This window comes from Populus alba, chromosome 7 (assembly GCF_005239225.2).
Source record: "Populus alba chromosome 7, ASM523922v2, whole genome shotgun sequence".
Lineage (NCBI taxonomy): Eukaryota > Viridiplantae > Streptophyta > Magnoliopsida > Malpighiales > Salicaceae > Populus > Populus alba.
Window position 1 is genome coordinate 13,928,532 of NC_133290.1, and position 17,222 is coordinate 13,945,753.

The 17,222-nt window shown below is 33.5% G+C and overlaps 2 protein-coding genes across 13 annotated transcripts; both read left to right on the plus strand.

Annotated features, from left to right (window-relative positions):
- The first annotated feature begins 495 nt into the window (after positions 1-495).
- On the plus strand, positions 496-5,529 carry LOC118040329 (uncharacterized). Of its 9 annotated transcripts, none has more exons than XM_073410628.1 (7): positions 496-2,444; positions 2,695-2,766; positions 2,951-3,016; positions 3,106-3,180; positions 4,135-4,270; positions 4,945-5,018; positions 5,233-5,529. In XM_073410628.1, exon 1 carries the CDS (start codon positions 613-615, stop codon positions 2,419-2,421), a length of 1,809 nt encoding a protein of 602 aa, XP_073266729.1. In that variant the 5' UTR covers positions 496-612; the 3' UTR covers positions 2,422-2,444; positions 2,695-2,766; positions 2,951-3,016; positions 3,106-3,180; positions 4,135-4,270; positions 4,945-5,018; positions 5,233-5,529. The 9 variants fall into 9 exon arrangements, with proteins under 9 accessions (XP_073266729.1, XP_034903132.1, XP_034903130.1 ...); XM_035047241.2 differs by having other exon boundaries at positions 4,142-4,270; XM_035047239.2 differs by having other exon boundaries at positions 3,106-4,270.
- Positions 5,530-8,556: 3,027 nt separating this feature from the next.
- Positions 8,557-16,311, plus strand: LOC118040328 (MADS-box protein JOINTLESS). Of its 4 annotated transcripts, XM_035047235.2 has the most exons (9): positions 8,574-8,802; positions 9,024-9,241; positions 13,970-14,039; positions 14,929-14,990; positions 15,080-15,179; positions 15,275-15,316; positions 15,535-15,576; positions 15,656-15,798; positions 16,094-16,311. In XM_035047235.2, the coding sequence occupies exons 2-9, from the start codon at positions 9,060-9,062 to the stop codon at positions 16,110-16,112; spliced, it is 660 nt and encodes a 219-aa protein (XP_034903126.1). In that variant the 5' UTR covers positions 8,574-8,802; positions 9,024-9,059; the 3' UTR covers positions 16,113-16,311. The 4 variants fall into 4 exon arrangements, with proteins under 4 accessions (XP_034903124.1, XP_034903123.1, XP_034903125.1 ...); XM_035047233.2 differs by lacking the exon at positions 16,094-16,311 and having other exon boundaries at positions 8,557-8,802; positions 9,030-9,241; positions 15,656-15,980; XM_035047232.2 differs by lacking the exon at positions 16,094-16,311 and having other exon boundaries at positions 8,561-8,802; positions 15,656-15,980.
- Positions 16,312-17,222: the final 911 nt, after the last annotated feature.

The window sequence follows — 17,222 nt, forward strand, 5'->3', positions numbered from 1 at the left end:
AAATTGTTAATAACCAACTAAAAAATATAAAAAAAAGGGATATAGAAAAAAAACTACATTTAAAAAAAAAACAAGTCTCGCCCGGCTCATGAGTCAACCCGTCGGATCTGGGAAGATCATTGCACCAGTCAGTTTTTAGTAAATTTAAACTAATTTAGTTACCGAGTTGATCGAGTCTCGGGTTAGTTTATTGGTTGATCTGGATTTAATAACTATGTGAGAATAGGGCTGAGGTTGGTTTCTTAAAAAAAAACTCTGACCGTAGTTGACTAGCTGTCTCAACATTTTTAATGACGAATGTAACCCTCTTTGAAATCCCCGTTAACAAACAGAAGCACCAATTTTCCCTCCTTATATGACCAAAAACACCCCTCAACAGTCAACCATTCCCATTCCCCTTCGACACCACAAACACGTGGACATATACGAAATGACCAAAACAACGCCTCCTTAAATCCCTTAAGGCAGACAATTTACGTAGTTCCTTAAAAACTTCCAGTTCTTTTTCGTCCACTCAAAAAATCCTACTTTTTCTCCTTCTCGCCCTCTAAAACAACAGACCAATAAATTTGTAGAGAGATAAAATATTTTTAGAGAGAGAAATAAAAAGAAATGGACGGGAGCAGCAGCGGAGGAGGAAACGGTTACAGAATAGAAGCAGAACGGTGGTTATCTATATCAGAAAAACTCTTAGCCGCACGTGACTTGCACGGGGCTAAGAGCTTTGCTATCCGATCCCGAGAATCCGACCCGAGCCTCTATCAATTTGCCGACCAAATCATCGCTGTTGCCGACACTCTTCTTGCCGGAGAGTTATACGTCGAGAACAACCACTACTATGATTACTATACGATTCTCCAACTTGGTCGGTTTACTCAGGATCTCGAACTCATTGCGAATCAGTATCGGAAACTCGCCTTGTTGCTCAATCCGACGAGTAATAGGCTGCTCTTTGCTGATCAGGCGTTCGAGCTTGTGTCGGAGGCTTGGCTCGTTCTTTCCAATCCTGCTAAGAAGGCAATGTATGATCATGAGTTGCAACCGAGTCAGCTCGGTCTCCTTGTGACTCAGCAACTGCCACCTCCACCATTTCAACAGCAAGCACCGTATGCTCCAGAGCCGATTCGGCCCGTCCCGCTGTTCACAACGCCGAGGATGCCCGAGTCTTCTATTCGGTTCCCCACTCAGAAACCACTGGATTCACCTCGGCCGCAAACTCAGCAAAGAAACCACCCGGAGCCAACTTGGCGACAACCTCAGCAGAAGCCAACTGAGCCAACTCATCAGCCTACCCCGCTGAAGGTCGCTACTGAGCCAACTAAGCAATCAACTCCTCAGCGGAAGCCAACTGAGCCAACTCAGCAACATACCTCGCTGAAGGCCGCTACTGAGCCAACTAAGCAGCCTACCCTGCTGAAGGCCGCTACCGAGCCACCTAAGCAGTCAACTCCGTCCAAGACTCCCAAGGAACCAACTTGGCCAGAAGTTGTGATTGGGCTAACTCGATCAGCTCCAAAGCGGAGTGTCACTGGTTCGACCCGGCGAGTGACTAAGCCCAAAGCTCCCACCACCGCTGCTACTGTCATTGAGACAACGCATGTAACTCAGTCAGTTAGGAAGACGAGTGCGAGTGAGCCAGAGACACCGAGTTTCTGGACTGCGTGTCCTTATTGTTATATACTGTATGAGTATCCAAAAGATTACGAGGAGTGTATTCTGAGGTGCCAAAGTTGTAGGAGGGCATTTCATGCTGTCATGGTACCAGCACCGCCAGTGACTGGTAAAGATGCATGTTTTTGCTGCTGGGGATTTTTTCCATTGGGATTTTCTGGTAATAATGAGAAAGGAGCTAATGGGTTTGGTAGTGATTGGTCGCCATTTTCGGCAATGTTTGCCACTCCATTCCAAGCTGGTGATGCTGTTGATAGTGGTCGTAAAATGTATAATAAATCGAAGCAAAAAGTGATATATAAAGATGATGTGTATATAGATATCTCTGACCCAAGTGAAGAGGAGTCTGATTCTGGTGATGAGTGGGGTAGAGATATGAGAAAGAAGGCAAAAAATGCCAAGGGGAAAGGAAATCTCGATAAAAAAGTGAAGAAATTGCCTATTGAAAGACTGAAGGAGGCGGGGGCAGGGACAGGAAATATTCATAGTGATGGCAGGGGTAGCGTGCCAGAGGAGGTCGTGGGAAAAGGGGAAGGGAGTAGCGGGAAGAAGAAGGCTGCAAAAGATCTGGGGAAGTTGGATTTGAATGTGATGTTTAGTAATGAGGTGGATGAGGCTGCGCCTGGACCAAGTCAAAGGATTGGGCCTGGGAATGAGGAGGAGGATAATATTGAAGGGATTGGGTTTTTTGAGGGTCTTGATGAGTTTTTGAGTACCTTGCCCATACTTTCGGTTGTAGGGGATGGATGATATGGTGAAGGCTACTTAGTGATGTAAGGCCCTTCGTTCTTGTTTTTACCTTGTTGTAGCTGTTTATTGCAATGTTGTAGCATGATCATGTAGAGTTATTGGCATTTTGTTTGCACAACTACTTTGTAGTTGAAATCTAATATTTGTTTTGCAGGCATTGTTGTTTTTTCTGCATGATGTTTGCAGAATTGCCTTCTTGTTGAAATCTAATCTTATTACAGTTGATTCTAGTTACTTCTTAACTATCTGGAATGGTTTATTTCTTCTGTCTAGACTTTGATGTTGGTGAGGGTTTGGTGGTCGCAAGTAGCAGTGCTAAAATATTCAGTTCAATGAATGACTGAGGTCTGTCATCACTGAACCTTGCATAGTCTTTTATCTGTCGACGAAATTTTTTTCATATGTGCGTGAAATATTTTTTGTAGCTGTTTTGCTGCACTTTTATTTCTTTGCTTCCATTAAGTTTTCTGAATAAGTTTGCTTGATGCATATGTTATTTCATCTCTGATTGATAGTTTGCTTTTTCTAGATTTTCAATCGGTACTCCTCTCTATAGTTGAGTGATGAAAATAAGGAAATGACCAGAGGAGATATGGTAGTCTTTAATGTCCTCTTTCCCTCCCTTTGTTATAGTTCTAGATTATAAACGAAAGGCAGTAACTTAAATGATAAGATATGCTGCAGTGTTGTCAATGGCGAAAGGCGCTACAAGGCACCAAGCCTGTAAAATGCCCGAAGCTCTCTCCCGAATGAACCAAGGTGATATGCTATAAATTAAATAAAAAGTAATATTATATTATATAAATTTAAAATATATATCTTCCCGATTCAAGATAGAAAATATAAAATACCATAACACAGCCATGTAAAGTTATGTTTTCCACCCTTAAAACAAAATAAAATAATTTAAAGTAGGAAGTAGTGAAATAGATTAAAAAGCAAAATAGGTCAGAATATAAATCAGTTAAAAAAAAAAAAAAATCCAACAGAAAAAGAACTTCAAGCAGGCGCTAGCCTTAATGCACTGCACCCACTCACACGCCTGAGGCTAATAAAGGTGCTGGGGCCTCACCTGGAGTGCCTCTTGACAACACTGATATGCTGTTCAGGTTTCCATGAAATTTAAGAGAGAGGTTGTCACAGCTGCAACTTACTGTGTCATACATATGCTCAGTATTTGCGTGTAAGATAAAATAAAAAATCAATATCGAAACGTATTGGAGAAGCGTATGTGGACACCATGGTTAAAATGGTTCCTTTAGGGATACTACTTATGACACTTTCAAGGTATATCAGAGAAGCATGTTTCAAGAACCAGGGAGTTTATTAGGCATTTCAGAACTAGAAAATTTCATTATAAAATGGAATAAATGATTTCATGTTGTTGAAAAGTGTGTTGTTGAAGTTGCTAAACTGATTGAAGCGCTTACAATACACTTTTGAGTTATGCATCAATTTTTAGTCCTGGTCCTGCAATAACAGATGCAGTCTGCAGCCCTATTAGCTTCATTCCAGGCCACAAACCTTGCATTACCTTTGAGCTGGGCTTATCCCTTACTTTCTCTTGGATATGCCTAGTTGTTGACAGCTATGCTCTTGTGGGCTCGGTGAAGTGTTGCCTCTTGTTCTAGCTTTGCTGCATCCATTTCTATGGTTCCATGATTAATATTGCATTAAAGTCCTGCCCAGGATCTTAATCTTCATTCTGAAAAGCATGTAGGTTGACCAGCTCCTCAACCTGATCTACTCGAGGAATATTTTGTGAGATGGAAATGAGTTACCTAAATGTGATGTAGTCATGCAACCTTTATTTGTGAGCAGTGACGTCGGACTCATTTGAGCTACTCAGGTACCATCTGTTGCTCTCACTCTTAGACATGAGGTTACACTGCTCCCAATGCAAATTTTAATGCCCGAATAATCATTATTGTCTATTTATGACAGTTAATTTCTTTGAAATGTAGTTTCTGAGCCATTAATCCATCTTGTTATTCGTAGCCTCATTCAGTTTTATACTTCCCATTTTTTTGGTGCTACTCAACAAGCAGCCTGTTTATGCTCTGCTACTCACTGAATTTCATATATGTTCATTTACATCATTGCATGGAGACCATATCCTGTCATCGGTAACAACAGCTTCCATGACCGGTTGCAAATTTTATTGACTGATCCATTGTGTTTTTGTCACTCACACACTCCTACGTACAAAGGATGATCTAAAGTGCAATGATGGGTTCCATGACTCTTCGATCTGCAGGGCTTAGAATGATTCTTCTTGTGTCTGCATCTCTCCATGCTCTTGCTTAGTGCCCGCAGCAGCAGCAATTCTAGTGCATGGAAGTAAAATGTCTGTCTACATGCATGTTACCAGCATCGCCATCTTTCTCTTAATCATTTTACATGCTCTTCAAAGATAGTGCAGTGGATGGGAAAATTTGTGTTTCAAATTAATTTTAACCAAATATCAATGTGACTTGATATCTTTTCTTGCTAAATCAAGTTTGTCATGTTCTGTGGGCGTAGGGAACTCGTTTTTTCATGCCAGGACTGCGATTTGTGAAGAGCAGGGTTTCATGCCTTGGATTGAAGTGTCGAAGGTACTATTTGTGCAGGTTTTTGACATGCATAATTAGCAATGCTTTAAATGATTTTGGACCACCTTGATGGTCGACAGCCAACTTCAATTCCTCAAAACTCCTCCTTTGAGTGGTCACTGGCCACTGCTATAAATCACTGTCAAACAATATAATAATACCTTCGCTCTTGGGAGAAAATTTTAAATTTCGGGCTATGGGATTTTATTTTTTTCAGGACACAGGCCCCTTGGATGGTGGTGCGATTCCAGCATGGTGGAAATGCTTTTCGCTACGAGGAGATCCGGTGATAATTTGCACGACAGAGTGACCGATGAGGCTATTTCAGGTATAAGAAGAAGGGTTTTCAGCTTAGACAATGGTATTAATTTGTATTATTCATCGAGTAGTTCAGACAAACGAGTTTGGACCACGATGATGCTCCACCACAACCACCTTCGATTCTTTAAAGATTTTCTCTCGTGTGGTCGCTAGTCAGTTCCCTGAATAAAAAGAAATTTTATTTTATTTTCAATCAAGCTCTTTTATAGCCTAATTAGAGAAAATCAGACTTGAAATTATAGTAAAAATACAACATTTAGAGACAATGGACTAAATATGAAAAGTGAACCTATCACTTATTTCAGGTGACTTCTTCTTCTTCTTCTTCTTTTTTCATGCTTTAACTTTTTCTTCTTTTCAATCATCCCTTCTATAGCCTTGTTTGAGGATATTAGAATTGAAATTATGGTAAAAATACAAGATTTAAAAATAAGGAATAAAATATGAACAATGAATCTAGCAACTTTGTCAGTTGCCTTTTTATTTCTTCATATTTTAACCTTTGTCTTTTCTTTTCAATCAATACCTTGTATAGCCTAACTATAATACATTAAGCTTTAAATTATGGTAAAAATACACCATACAAAAATAGAGTACTAAAATATAAAACACGGGAAAATTTGTGGTTAACCTCACATTCGTAACAATTTTTATTTTGGTTAAATTGTTTTTCTTCATTTTCTTAATCCTTGAATTAGGGAGATAATAAAAAAGCTCACTTTAAAATGACAAGGAGAAAGAAAGTGATCATTTAACACTAATTATGGCTATAAAAAATATTGATATCGGTGTTTGAGGTTTTTATTCGACAAAAAAAATTCTATTTTTATGATTTTTAGTTTTTATTTTGCTTGAAATGATAGATATGAATTTAGAAGATTATTTCAATTCATATTAATTTTTAGTTTTTCAATCTATTTTTTAAATTATTTGATGATATAAATGGGTTTATTTTGATCTTTAAAGATGTTTTCAAGTTTAAATTTCAAAATCAATCAACTTAATTGATCTTGGAAAGGATGACAAGTTATTTATCACAATAAACTACTTACTTGTCATCTGTTTATTAGCCTAGATTAATTCATGAAACATATGAAAAAATATGAATATTTAATTAACATAATATATCAACATCCCAAACATTATTATAATAATAATATTTTTTAAAAGTAAGTTTTTATCTTGATATAGGTATGATTACGATTGGATTGGGTCTTTTTCAAACAAAAAGGTGATGTGATATAAGCACATTTTTTATCGGAGAGTATAATAATTTACGTACCTTTTCATTTTAAGTGAAAAATATTTAATGAATAACTTATTTAAAAACTATTAAATGCCTTTTTTTGATAGAATCTACTTTTTGAGCATACGTCTGTATGGAATAATTTAAAAATCAATCTTTCATGTGATGCTGGCTGGTTTATCCATGGCTACATGTGTTGACCAAGCAAAAGTATGAACAGACTAGGGTTCCAATGGAGCATAACATAAAGCTAGAAGAAAATTCCTTGTTTTTCCATCCTTTTTGTTGACTCTACAGATGCATGTAACATCGTTTTGCAGGCCCGACGGTCTTGCAGCCGAGTGGAACTTGGTTTCTTACCTTATTTAGAATATGAAAAGTATAGATAAAGTTATTTTTTAAAGTATTTTTTATTTAAAAATTATTAAAATAATATTTTTTTTTATTTTTAAAAAATTATTTTTAATATCAGCGCGTTAAAATGATCTAAAATAATAATAAAATATTAATTTAAAATAAAAAAAAAATTTATTTTTTTCAAAAACGCTTTTGAAACACAAAAATAAATAAAACCTTAGAAGATTGTAAGTTTGATCTATATGTTTTAATGTTATCTAAAATTTTACAAAATAATTGAAAATATTTAAAAAAACCCGTAAACTTGTGGTCATAATCAAAATACTAGCATCTATATTAAAATATAAAATTAAAAATATACTTGAACAGAACAAATATTTTCTTGCCTTTGGATTGTGATTCCCATCATTTTAGAAGGAATCACATTCCTTGCTTTCAAGAGAATGCAATGCCTTGGGAAATGTTAGATTCCTGATAGCGAAGAAGCTCTAGGATTTCTACTAAAGAGGTAAAGGATTAAAAAAAAACAATAAATTTATGAAAAATACAATAATACTTATTCTTTCGTCTCTCTAACTCAAGAGTTGAAATGTAAAAATTATAAATTTAAGAATCAAAATATAAAAATCTTTTAAGATTAGAGATAAGAAAAAATATAAAAACTAGCGTCAACTTTAGTAGAAAAAAATAAAAAGAGGATGAAATTTGACTTCAACATCAATTTTGATCTAGTATAATTATGAAAATTTAATTTGATTTGACCAAATTAACCATCAACTTAATATTATAATTGGTTTTCTACATTGTGAGAAATCACTACAAATTTAATTAAAATAAATTATTAAGTTTAATTTAAAATTAATTAAATATGATAGGATTAATTTGAAAAAAAAAATAAGTTTATGGAAAAACTTAATTGATGTTGAACAAATAAATGGAAAAAAACTTCAAAGGAACAAATAAATAATAACACTAAGCAAATTCACAAGCAAATAAATAATAACATTAGCTTTTCCATTTCTTTTCTTTTTAATTTATTTTTTAGATTTCCAAGCATTCTCCTTAAAACTTTAAAATAATAATAATTAAACAATTGCGGAGAAAATTGCACACCGTGACTTCTTGCTGGGCTATAAAAGGATCTGTCTTTTTCCTGCAAACTAGGTCAAGATATCTCCGTTAACGTCTTTTTTCTCTCTCTAAATACCATTGGTGGAGGGACTTGACGTTGATTTTCTGTGAAGCGTCACTGCACCAAAAGAAATAGTTAAAGAGGGACGGAAACAAATGATTTAGATTATGTGTTTTTTATTTATTTATTATTATTATTAACTTTTTCACTCACTTCAAGATTCTTTGCTGGATTTGGGAAAAGTTTGCTCTTCTTTTTGCGAATTTTCTTTTAAAATTTTATTTAAATTTTTTTAATATATTAATATTATAAATAATTTTTTTAAAACTAAAAAATATTTTTAAAAATAATCCTACCACGTCTCAATCAAACACGTTAGAAGAGATATTTTCCAAGTGTACTTTTTTTTTTTTTTTTTTTCCCACGTCTCAATGACATTTTCTTCTTTTTCAAATTTCTTTCCACTTTTATTGGAGCAAGATAAGTTTTTCTTAATTTTCCATATATAGGCGAATTCTTTTGAGTGGTCAATGGACACTTGCTTTCTTCAATTAATTTTTCTGTAATTGTCATTGTACCTTTATCTCCCTCCCTCCCTCCCTCTTTTTGTGGTTTGATTTTTCTGTAACCAAAGATCCCTTCTTGATTTCTTGCAATTAAGATCCACTGCTGTACATTAATGTAACTCCAGATCTTCAGTTGATATTTTTCCTTCTGAAAGGACTTCTCTGGTAAGGAAGTGATCCAGGTTTCTTTATTTTGTATCATCGCTCTTTCTTCTCCTTCTCTGGTAAGGGGTTTTGAATTTTCTGTCTGTAAACACCGGTATTGTCCTCTATTAGTGAGCATATAACACGAGGTCTATGGTTTTTGTACCCTGTCTCTCTCATCCTCTTAGGGATTCTATTTTGATCAGTATGTGATGAATTATCTCGGTTGATTTTGCATGAAGGGTTAGTTGGATTTTTGTTTCTTTTACTTGGGGAAGATGACTCGAAGGAAAATCCAGATCAAGAAGATAGACGACACAATCGCAAGACAAGTTACTTTCTCAAAGAGGAGAAGAGGGCTTTTCAAGAAAGCTTATGAGCTCTCAACTCTATGTGATGCTGAGATTGCTCTCATGGTGTTTTCTGCATCTGGCAAGCTTTTTGAGTACTCAAACTCAAGGTTCTTCTCTTTTTCATTATCTTATTATTTTCATCTTCATTTTCTCATCTCAATTGGAAAAAAAGAAGAGAATGGTTGAAATACATGTACAGTAGAACCTCTCGATATCTGTGAGCAAAATGATATTTTTTCAAGGGAAGAGGAGAGGGTTTTGAGATGAAACTCGCTTTAGGGAGAAATTGGTATTGATGAGATGAAGAGTGTGTTTGGCATTGCGGTAGTTATTGTGGTTGTGGTTTAAAAAAAGTTGTTTTATAAAAAGTACTTTTTGTTGAGTTTGGTTTGAAAAAAATAGGTGTTTGGTTAAAACTGTGGTTGAAATTGAAGTTGAAGAAAAAGTAGTTTAATGTGTTTGGTTAAAAATAATTTTAAAATTGAGGTTATAAAATAATTTTAAAAATATATATTAGTACTTATGATTTTTAATTTAAATATTGTAGATTTAACTATTGTTATTTTATCACGAAATAAATCATACTTTATATAAAATATTTTTTATTATTTCATAAAACCATTTATAATTTCATTACATACGAAATACATCAAACAAAAACTATATTTTTAGCATGTAATAAAATTAGATAAAATATTATCAGGTATAAATTTTATTCTAAACTAATTTTTTTTTTTTAAATGTTAAAAAAATAACACACTAAAAAAAAAAAAAAAAAAAAAACGCAGGCAAGTGAACAGTGCAAGAGAATTGCACTGTTTTGAGTGAACAGTGCAGTTCTCCTGCACTGTTCACATGAACAGTATACACTATATACTGTTCATGTTAATTGCACTGTTAATTGAACAGTGCAATTAACATGTACAGTAAAAAAAGCATAAAATTCCTACTTTCCGTTTCCTGCGTTAAAACGCAAAATTCAAGTGGGGCCTAGTGAACAGTAAAGTGCTTTTTTCTTTAACCAAACGGCTGCGCGCTGCGTTTTTCATGAAACGCAGCCGCAGCCGCAGAGCCAAACGGGCTCGAAACCCTTTGTCAAGTACTTTTACCATTAACACATCCACTTATGGTTCCTCTCACTGCTACACATGAACATGGGTGGAGAAATACAAGGGATGACATTCAATCTAGTAATATCTTCTCTTCCTAGTTGATTCTTTAGCTCAATTGCTATATGAAACTTTAAAAATTTATGGTTTAATGTCTTAATTGTTTCTATATATATATATATATAGCCACACACACACTATGTAATTATTCTGCCAGTAGAGACCAAAGCCACCGATATCAGTAAGTTGTTTTTGCCATTTTCTATGCACCTAGAAACCACAACTTACTATAAGAACGTGCTCATAAAATATAGGGCATAGACTACTCGATTAGGTAAGGCCTTCATTTTGCAGAAATTCAAGGTCAAATTCTGAAACTTCAATGCCCCTAAGCTAATATAGTACCACCTATATGTATTCTTTGACAAAGAGCATTGATTACATCTGCCTACAATGATGAACTAGAGTTCTGGAACCCGTGCTACGATTGCGTTTTGAATAAAAGCAAGAAGAACCCAATATCCGGTATGACACGAACAGTAAAAAAATACCTGTCAATAATAAATAAAAAAATAAACTTTCAATATGATACTTGTGAGGTGAAAAAAAATAAAAAAGATTGTTGGTCATTAGACTGTGGACATCACCCATAATCAATACAATAATGAAAGAAGTTGCATGATTTGCTAAAACAATGTCATGTAAAAGCAAACAAAACAAAACAAATTGTTTATATTCAATCAATTGATTTTATTTAATTAAAGAAAAAATATTTTAAAAAAACAAAACATAAAAAGACCCCAAATAACCTAACCAAAAAAAAAACAAAGGATGTAAAAAACATATATAAAGTCAATGAGCTTAATTTCCAATAAAATAAAAATCAAAGGATAAAATCTAAAAAAGCATTAGCATAAAAAAATAATAAAAAGAAAAAGCAACCCCTAGCGAACATCCCTAAGCAAACTTAATTTTCCAAATTGGAATCCGTGAAATTTCAAAATAGGGTTGACCAAGAAGTTTAAATTTAAATCAACTCAGCGTTGAAAAATAAATTGAGTGTAAAAAAAACAAATTAAAAAATTTAGCAAAGAAAAAAAAAATTAAAAGAATAAGGATAAAATCTAATAGGAAAAAAAAATGATCGAGAGTGAAATCTCCAAAAAAGTTTTACTATAATAGACGACATAAATAACAATTAAAAGATTGAGGATTAAATAAGAAAAATTTTAAAAATCAAATGAGGATGATATAGAAACAAACTTCAATTTTCATAAGTTATTTCAAATAAAAGAAATATTAACAAAAATATAAAGGACTAAATAAAAAACAAAGAGAAGTAAAAAAAATCAAACAAGGAAAAAATTGAAGCAAATTTTGATTTTTACAAGTTACTTGAAATAAAACAAATATTAACCAAAAGATCAGGAAAAAAAACGAAAACATAGAGAAGCTAAGGGGCTGATTTGAAAACTGCAGGGTAGGGTGCATGAATCAAGGGAGAGAAAGGACCAAAAAAAAGAAACAAAAGAAATGTTTGCCGAAGCCATACAGAGTTTCATTTTCTACACACGCAACCTTAATATGGAGAAGACACCGAGATGAATCTAATGACACCCTAGAATGATGTTTTTAGTTGTCGGAATCAACTACATGTGTTGTCCAAAGATGACAAGTTGGTTGATGCTTGGATGCGTTTTTTATTGTTTTTTAAGAAATGGAGTTTCAATCATAAAATGTTGAGTCCATCTAGCATTTGGTAACAACTAAGTGAATAAAATAATAATGAAACAACTAAGATAAAAGTATATTTAAGTTTTTTTAAAAGACAAATTACCAGTTAGTTCTAGTTATGTGGTAAACTCTTAAGATCTATAAGTTTATTTTTATAGTTTATCTTTCAAGAAAATTTATATTTATTTAAAAAATTACCATTTGAAAAACAAATTACTTTATAAAACTTGTTGGGAAGTGTTTTCTAAGATGAAAAAGGACATATAAACTTTTTTTAATCTATTTTTAGAATTTTATATGAAAATATAATAAGACATAAACTTACCTTAAAAAGAGAGATCTGAAAACTGAACTAAATGGTCTAACAAAAATATTATAGAACTTTTTGGCCATTAATTTATCTTTCAAAAATAAACTTGACGGTGTTTATCCCAACAATCAATCAATTTCAATAAACATTTTCCCTTAATATGTAGTTTTTCTTCAAAACAGGGAATGCATTTCCATTCTGAAAAAAAAAAAAAGTAAAATAGTACACATTTAGTATGAAAATTAAAGTTTTAACTTTCAAGTTAAATATAAAGATATGGAAAATGTACTAATAAATAATTTATCTTAAAAAAGTATGAGACATACATTTTTCTTGTTATTTTAAGCTACTCTTTTCTTTTCTTTTTGGTGAGGTCAACAAGTATAGTTAATGAACATTTCATACTTGCTTGCAAGGATGGGTTAGGGTTTGTTATTGATAGATCAAGTTACCACTGTAAGCTTCTTGTAGGATCTGTTATTGATGTTGCATCCAATATTAGGGTTTACTCAATAATTGACACTTGAGATAAATTTCACATTACCATTCAAGATTTTCTGATGCTAGTTGTTTAGGTTTGCCTTTAGAAGATTCATCAATGACGCATGGATCATAACTAGCTAGGAGGCATCTTGTAGATGATCTTGTACTTTTTTGTCCAGCCATGCTTTCTGCCTGTTGTGTAATTAGTCTGTGGTCTGGTGGAGTTAATAGTTGACTTGTAGAGTTGGTGCGGCTGGTTTTGGTAGATACAATTTCTGCTTGTTTTTTATTAGTCAGTCTCAGTTTCCTCTCCCTGGTAATTATCTGGTAAAGTGAAGGTGTTTTTCTTTTTGCTGGTCTTATCATGAACATGGATTCCCCTCTCCCCCCTTGACTTCATATGGAATTCTCACTTCTTGGTTTCTGCTATTTGTGGGTTTTTTTTGTGTATCTTGGCCAGCCTCCGTTTCTAGCTTCATCTGTAGGGTGTTTTTCTGATATTTGCTGTTGTTGTGTCTCCAATCTCAGATTCTTTTGCTGTCGTTTGGCTCCTGGAACGATCATTCTTACGTTTGTGTAGATGCTGCTGTTTGGTCTTTGTTAAGTTATCTCTCTTGCTTTGCTTTATCTAACTTGACTGGATAACCTTTCTCTCTGCATCCTCAATTTTCTGCTGTCGCAATTCTAGTTAAATCGTGTCTTTCATGCAATCTTTGTTGCTGTTGACACTATGTCTAGTCTTCTTCATTTTCTATTTGGAATTTGTTTTCCCTTTTGGATTTTCCAACTTTTTGGCTAGCCCTTCTTTCTAGGGTTGGTAGTTTGCTGTTGTAATGTATAGGAGCAACAATTTTTTCCACCCTTTTCTCTTGGTGAGCCTTTTTGTCACTATGCTTACAAAATAAATAAATAATAATAAAAAAGGAAAAATATTGATGATCACCCTGCCTTAACCATTATGACTCCTTCAAGCCAGGTTGTTTCCCTTGGCTTGTGCATCATCTGAGATTTTATTTACAAGAGATAGTCACCTTTCAATTTCTATTTATTATTGTAAAAAGAACATACTTATAATTAGAAAAGAGAGGGTATTTCTAAAATAATACTTGGAACAGTCCAAGTAGCGAGCAATTAATTTTTGCCTAATCTTCATAATCAACAATTCAAGAAATGACTTGGCCTGCCTTTTGTTCTTTAAGCATGGAGCAAGTGATTGAAAGGCGCAATCTACATCGAAAGAACATCGGTCAACCATCTCTTGAGCTGCAGGTAATTAGTTTTTGAATTTGCACCCACATGAAGATTGCTCTTCATCAGAGGAAGAAATGAATAAAGGGTAAACAACAATTCTTTTCGTTTTTGCTTGCTGACCAAAGGTGGATTGAATAGTAAGTGCATGACTGGATTTTATTATAACTAGTTTTTCTTTGTTTTCTCATTATTTTCCATTAAATTATTTTCCTAGCCATTAGAGAATAATATAAGTTTTTGGGTTGAATTGATTCTTTGACATGGTATACCATAGTCTTGATGGCTAAGCAGTCACAAGTTTGAATTTCATATTTTCTATTTATTTTTTAAAAGTTAAACACAAGGTAGTGTGGATCTATTCAAATTTCAAGCTTAAAGGGTTTTTTCTTGAGGGGACGTGTTAGGAAATAATATAAATTATATCTTGAGACCTTACCTAACAACTTAATCATTTTGGTTGAATTGATTATTTGACACTAGCTTTTCTTTCACTCAAATATGTCTATTTTTATAGTTGAAGAGAAGCATAATTAGTTTTGCTGCGTCTCTAACATATGTTGACTTAGATCATAAGTCTATTTGCATGCTATAGTGTTTTTATAACAATTAGAGATAATAAGTGTGATTCATGCTCAAGTTCTCTATCCAAATCATCTCCTGTATGACTTATAAGCCTCAGCCTCTGAATGATAACTCAGGGCTTTGAAATAGGATGTAATATTGATTTTATAGTTTGAACTCGTAAATTGGATGATGGCTTGCAACTTTACGCTAGATTATCTGATTCAGAAACTTTGAACCAAGTTGAAGAAGGAGGAGATCTCATTTCAATAATCTAACATTATTAAATTCCATAAGATAGCATGTTTATGCAATAAATAAAGGCAACATTCTTTTATCCTTTTAGCCTGATGATGATGTGCATGCCACGCTGAACAAAGAAATAGCCGAGAAAACCCGTGAGCTGAGGTAAACTTACATGACTAATACTTGTTTGCCACAGTAGATGAACATTCCTACTTGCAATGCTGAGACATATAATGATCCATTGATGACAGCCAGTTGAGGGGAGAAGACCTACAAGGATTGAACTTGGAAGAGCTACATAAATTAGAAAAATTAATCAAAACAAGCTTGCGTCGCGTCGTGGAAGAAAAGGTTTGTGTAGTCTTTTCTTGTCTTGATTCAGTAGATAGGTATGCTGAAAGCTCTGTACAATACCTAACACATGTTTCAACTTCTATTTGCTTCAGGGGGGTAAAATTATAAACGAGATCAATACTCTCGAGAACGAGGTCACATTCTTTACTTCAAAAACTTTCAGGATATTCATGCAAAAATTCATAAAAATTATAAATTAAGATTCAAAACTTGATCATGAATCAATAAAATCAAACACGGCCATATATATGATGAGCATAAACTGATATAATTACCATACTTTCTTGGATTATCAAATGATTACCATGGTCACTGTCTATTCAATTTCATATTATTTCTGGTTAATTTGTAGGGGGAGCAATTAGTAGAAGAGAACTGGCGATTGAAGCAGCAAGTGAGACTACGAGATCTCTTACGAATTTTCAGTCCCTTCTTGTCACACACTCTCAATTTTGAGTTAAGTTTTTGTTTAGCAGGCGATGAATCTATCAGCAGGCCGAAGGCATTTGCTCCAACCAGACAAGTCATCAGATTCTCTGGTGACCACTGCCAGGAGCATGAGCTCAGCTGATCCTTGTCAGGACTGTGACAGCCCCTGCGCTTTTCTTACACTAGGGTTGGCTTGTTACACTCATTTTCTTGCAAATATTTTCTGTTTTCACTTGCTAGTTCTTACAAACATCATACATGGCACCAAGCAATAAATCATATTTTTAATCTCATGTTTTCTTGCGGTTTCACGCCTCATTCAAACACATTATGACTACATAAATCCAAACAACGTCAAACTGATAATGACATTGTAGTTTATTTACTTGCTGTTTTCCAGGTTATTCTTTTCAGTTAATCTTTATCGTTCTGGTTCCTGGTAGTGTTAATTTTTATATAATGCAACTCCAAAATTCTTGCAGGTTGCCTTTTCGTGATTGAATGGGAAAGATGGCGGCTCATCCAGCAAAAGTGTTTTTAGCTTTGATCTAAATAAATAATAATAAAAAAGAACATTTGATTTTAACATATGTACCAATACTGAACAGAGAATATCCCCTTCATGAATTGTGGTTTTCTTCTTTTCTAAATAGACCTTAAAGAATCCTTGAATTAATTTACACATTAATCTTGTTATTTAGTTTTTTTTTTAATTAATGATGAGCGCAATTTTATTAAAATAATGTTTGGATAAAATATTTTTTAAAAAATATATATTAAAATAGCCTAAACATTTTGAAAAAATTAATTTAAAATATAAAAAATTAAATTTTAATGATAAAGAAAAAGAAAAGTTCGACCTCGATAACACAGACCTCGTAATTTTAAATTATCAACAGCATAAACCATTTTAGAAGAAGAAACTAGCTCTCATGAAAATAATAATAATAATAATAAAAGAAGGAGACAATCTAGCATATTCAAATGGGTTTAGACTACAAAAAGCCCATATAAAAACAATCAAAATCCAAAGAAAGCCAATTTATAAGAAACAAAGTAGCCCAAATCATGCTTTAACAAACAACGACCCAAGCACAAAGTGTCCAATTGGTAAGAAAGATTCAAAAGGATCCGGTTCCTTTCCATTTCCAGACCCTTAGCCATGCCCACCATAACCAGAAGTTTTTCTTATAATAATTTACATGCCTTTCCATTTCAAGTAAAAAATGGATTTAATGTATCGAAATAACTTGTTTAGAAAGATTAATTAAATGCATTTTGATAGAATCAACTTTTTGAGCATACGTCCCTATGGAATAATTTTAAAATCAAGTTTTCAAGTGATGCTAGCTGGTTTATCTACAGTTACTTGCGTGGACCAAGCAAAAGTATGAATATGCTTGGAGCATCACAGAAAGCTAGAAAAAATTCTTTGGTTTTCATGCTTTTTGTTGATTCAATCAAATAGATGCATCAGCGTTTTGCAGGCACCGTTGGTTTTTTAATGAGTGGAACGTTGCTTCTTGCAAAAGTATGAATAGACTAGGGTTCCCATGGAGCATAACATAAAGCTAGAAGAAAATTCCTTGTTTTCCATGCTTTTTGTTGACT

Excerpts from the sequence above, each read along its gene's own strand:
- LOC118040329 (XM_035047238.2), top strand. The coding sequence starts at position 613 with ATGGACGGGAGCAGCAGCGGAGGAGGAAACGGTTACAGAATAGAAGCA.
- LOC118040328 (XM_035047233.2), top strand. The coding sequence starts at position 9,060 with ATGACTCGAAGGAAAATCCAGATCAAGAAGATAGACGACACAATCGCA. Across the intron at positions 9,242-13,969 it reads TTTGAGTACTCAAACTCAAG|CATGGAGCAAGTGATTGAAA; the intron begins GTTCTTCTCTTT and ends TTGTTCTTTAAG. Across the intron at positions 14,991-15,079 it reads GAGAAAACCCGTGAGCTGAG|CCAGTTGAGGGGAGAAGACC; the intron begins GTAAACTTACAT and ends CATTGATGACAG.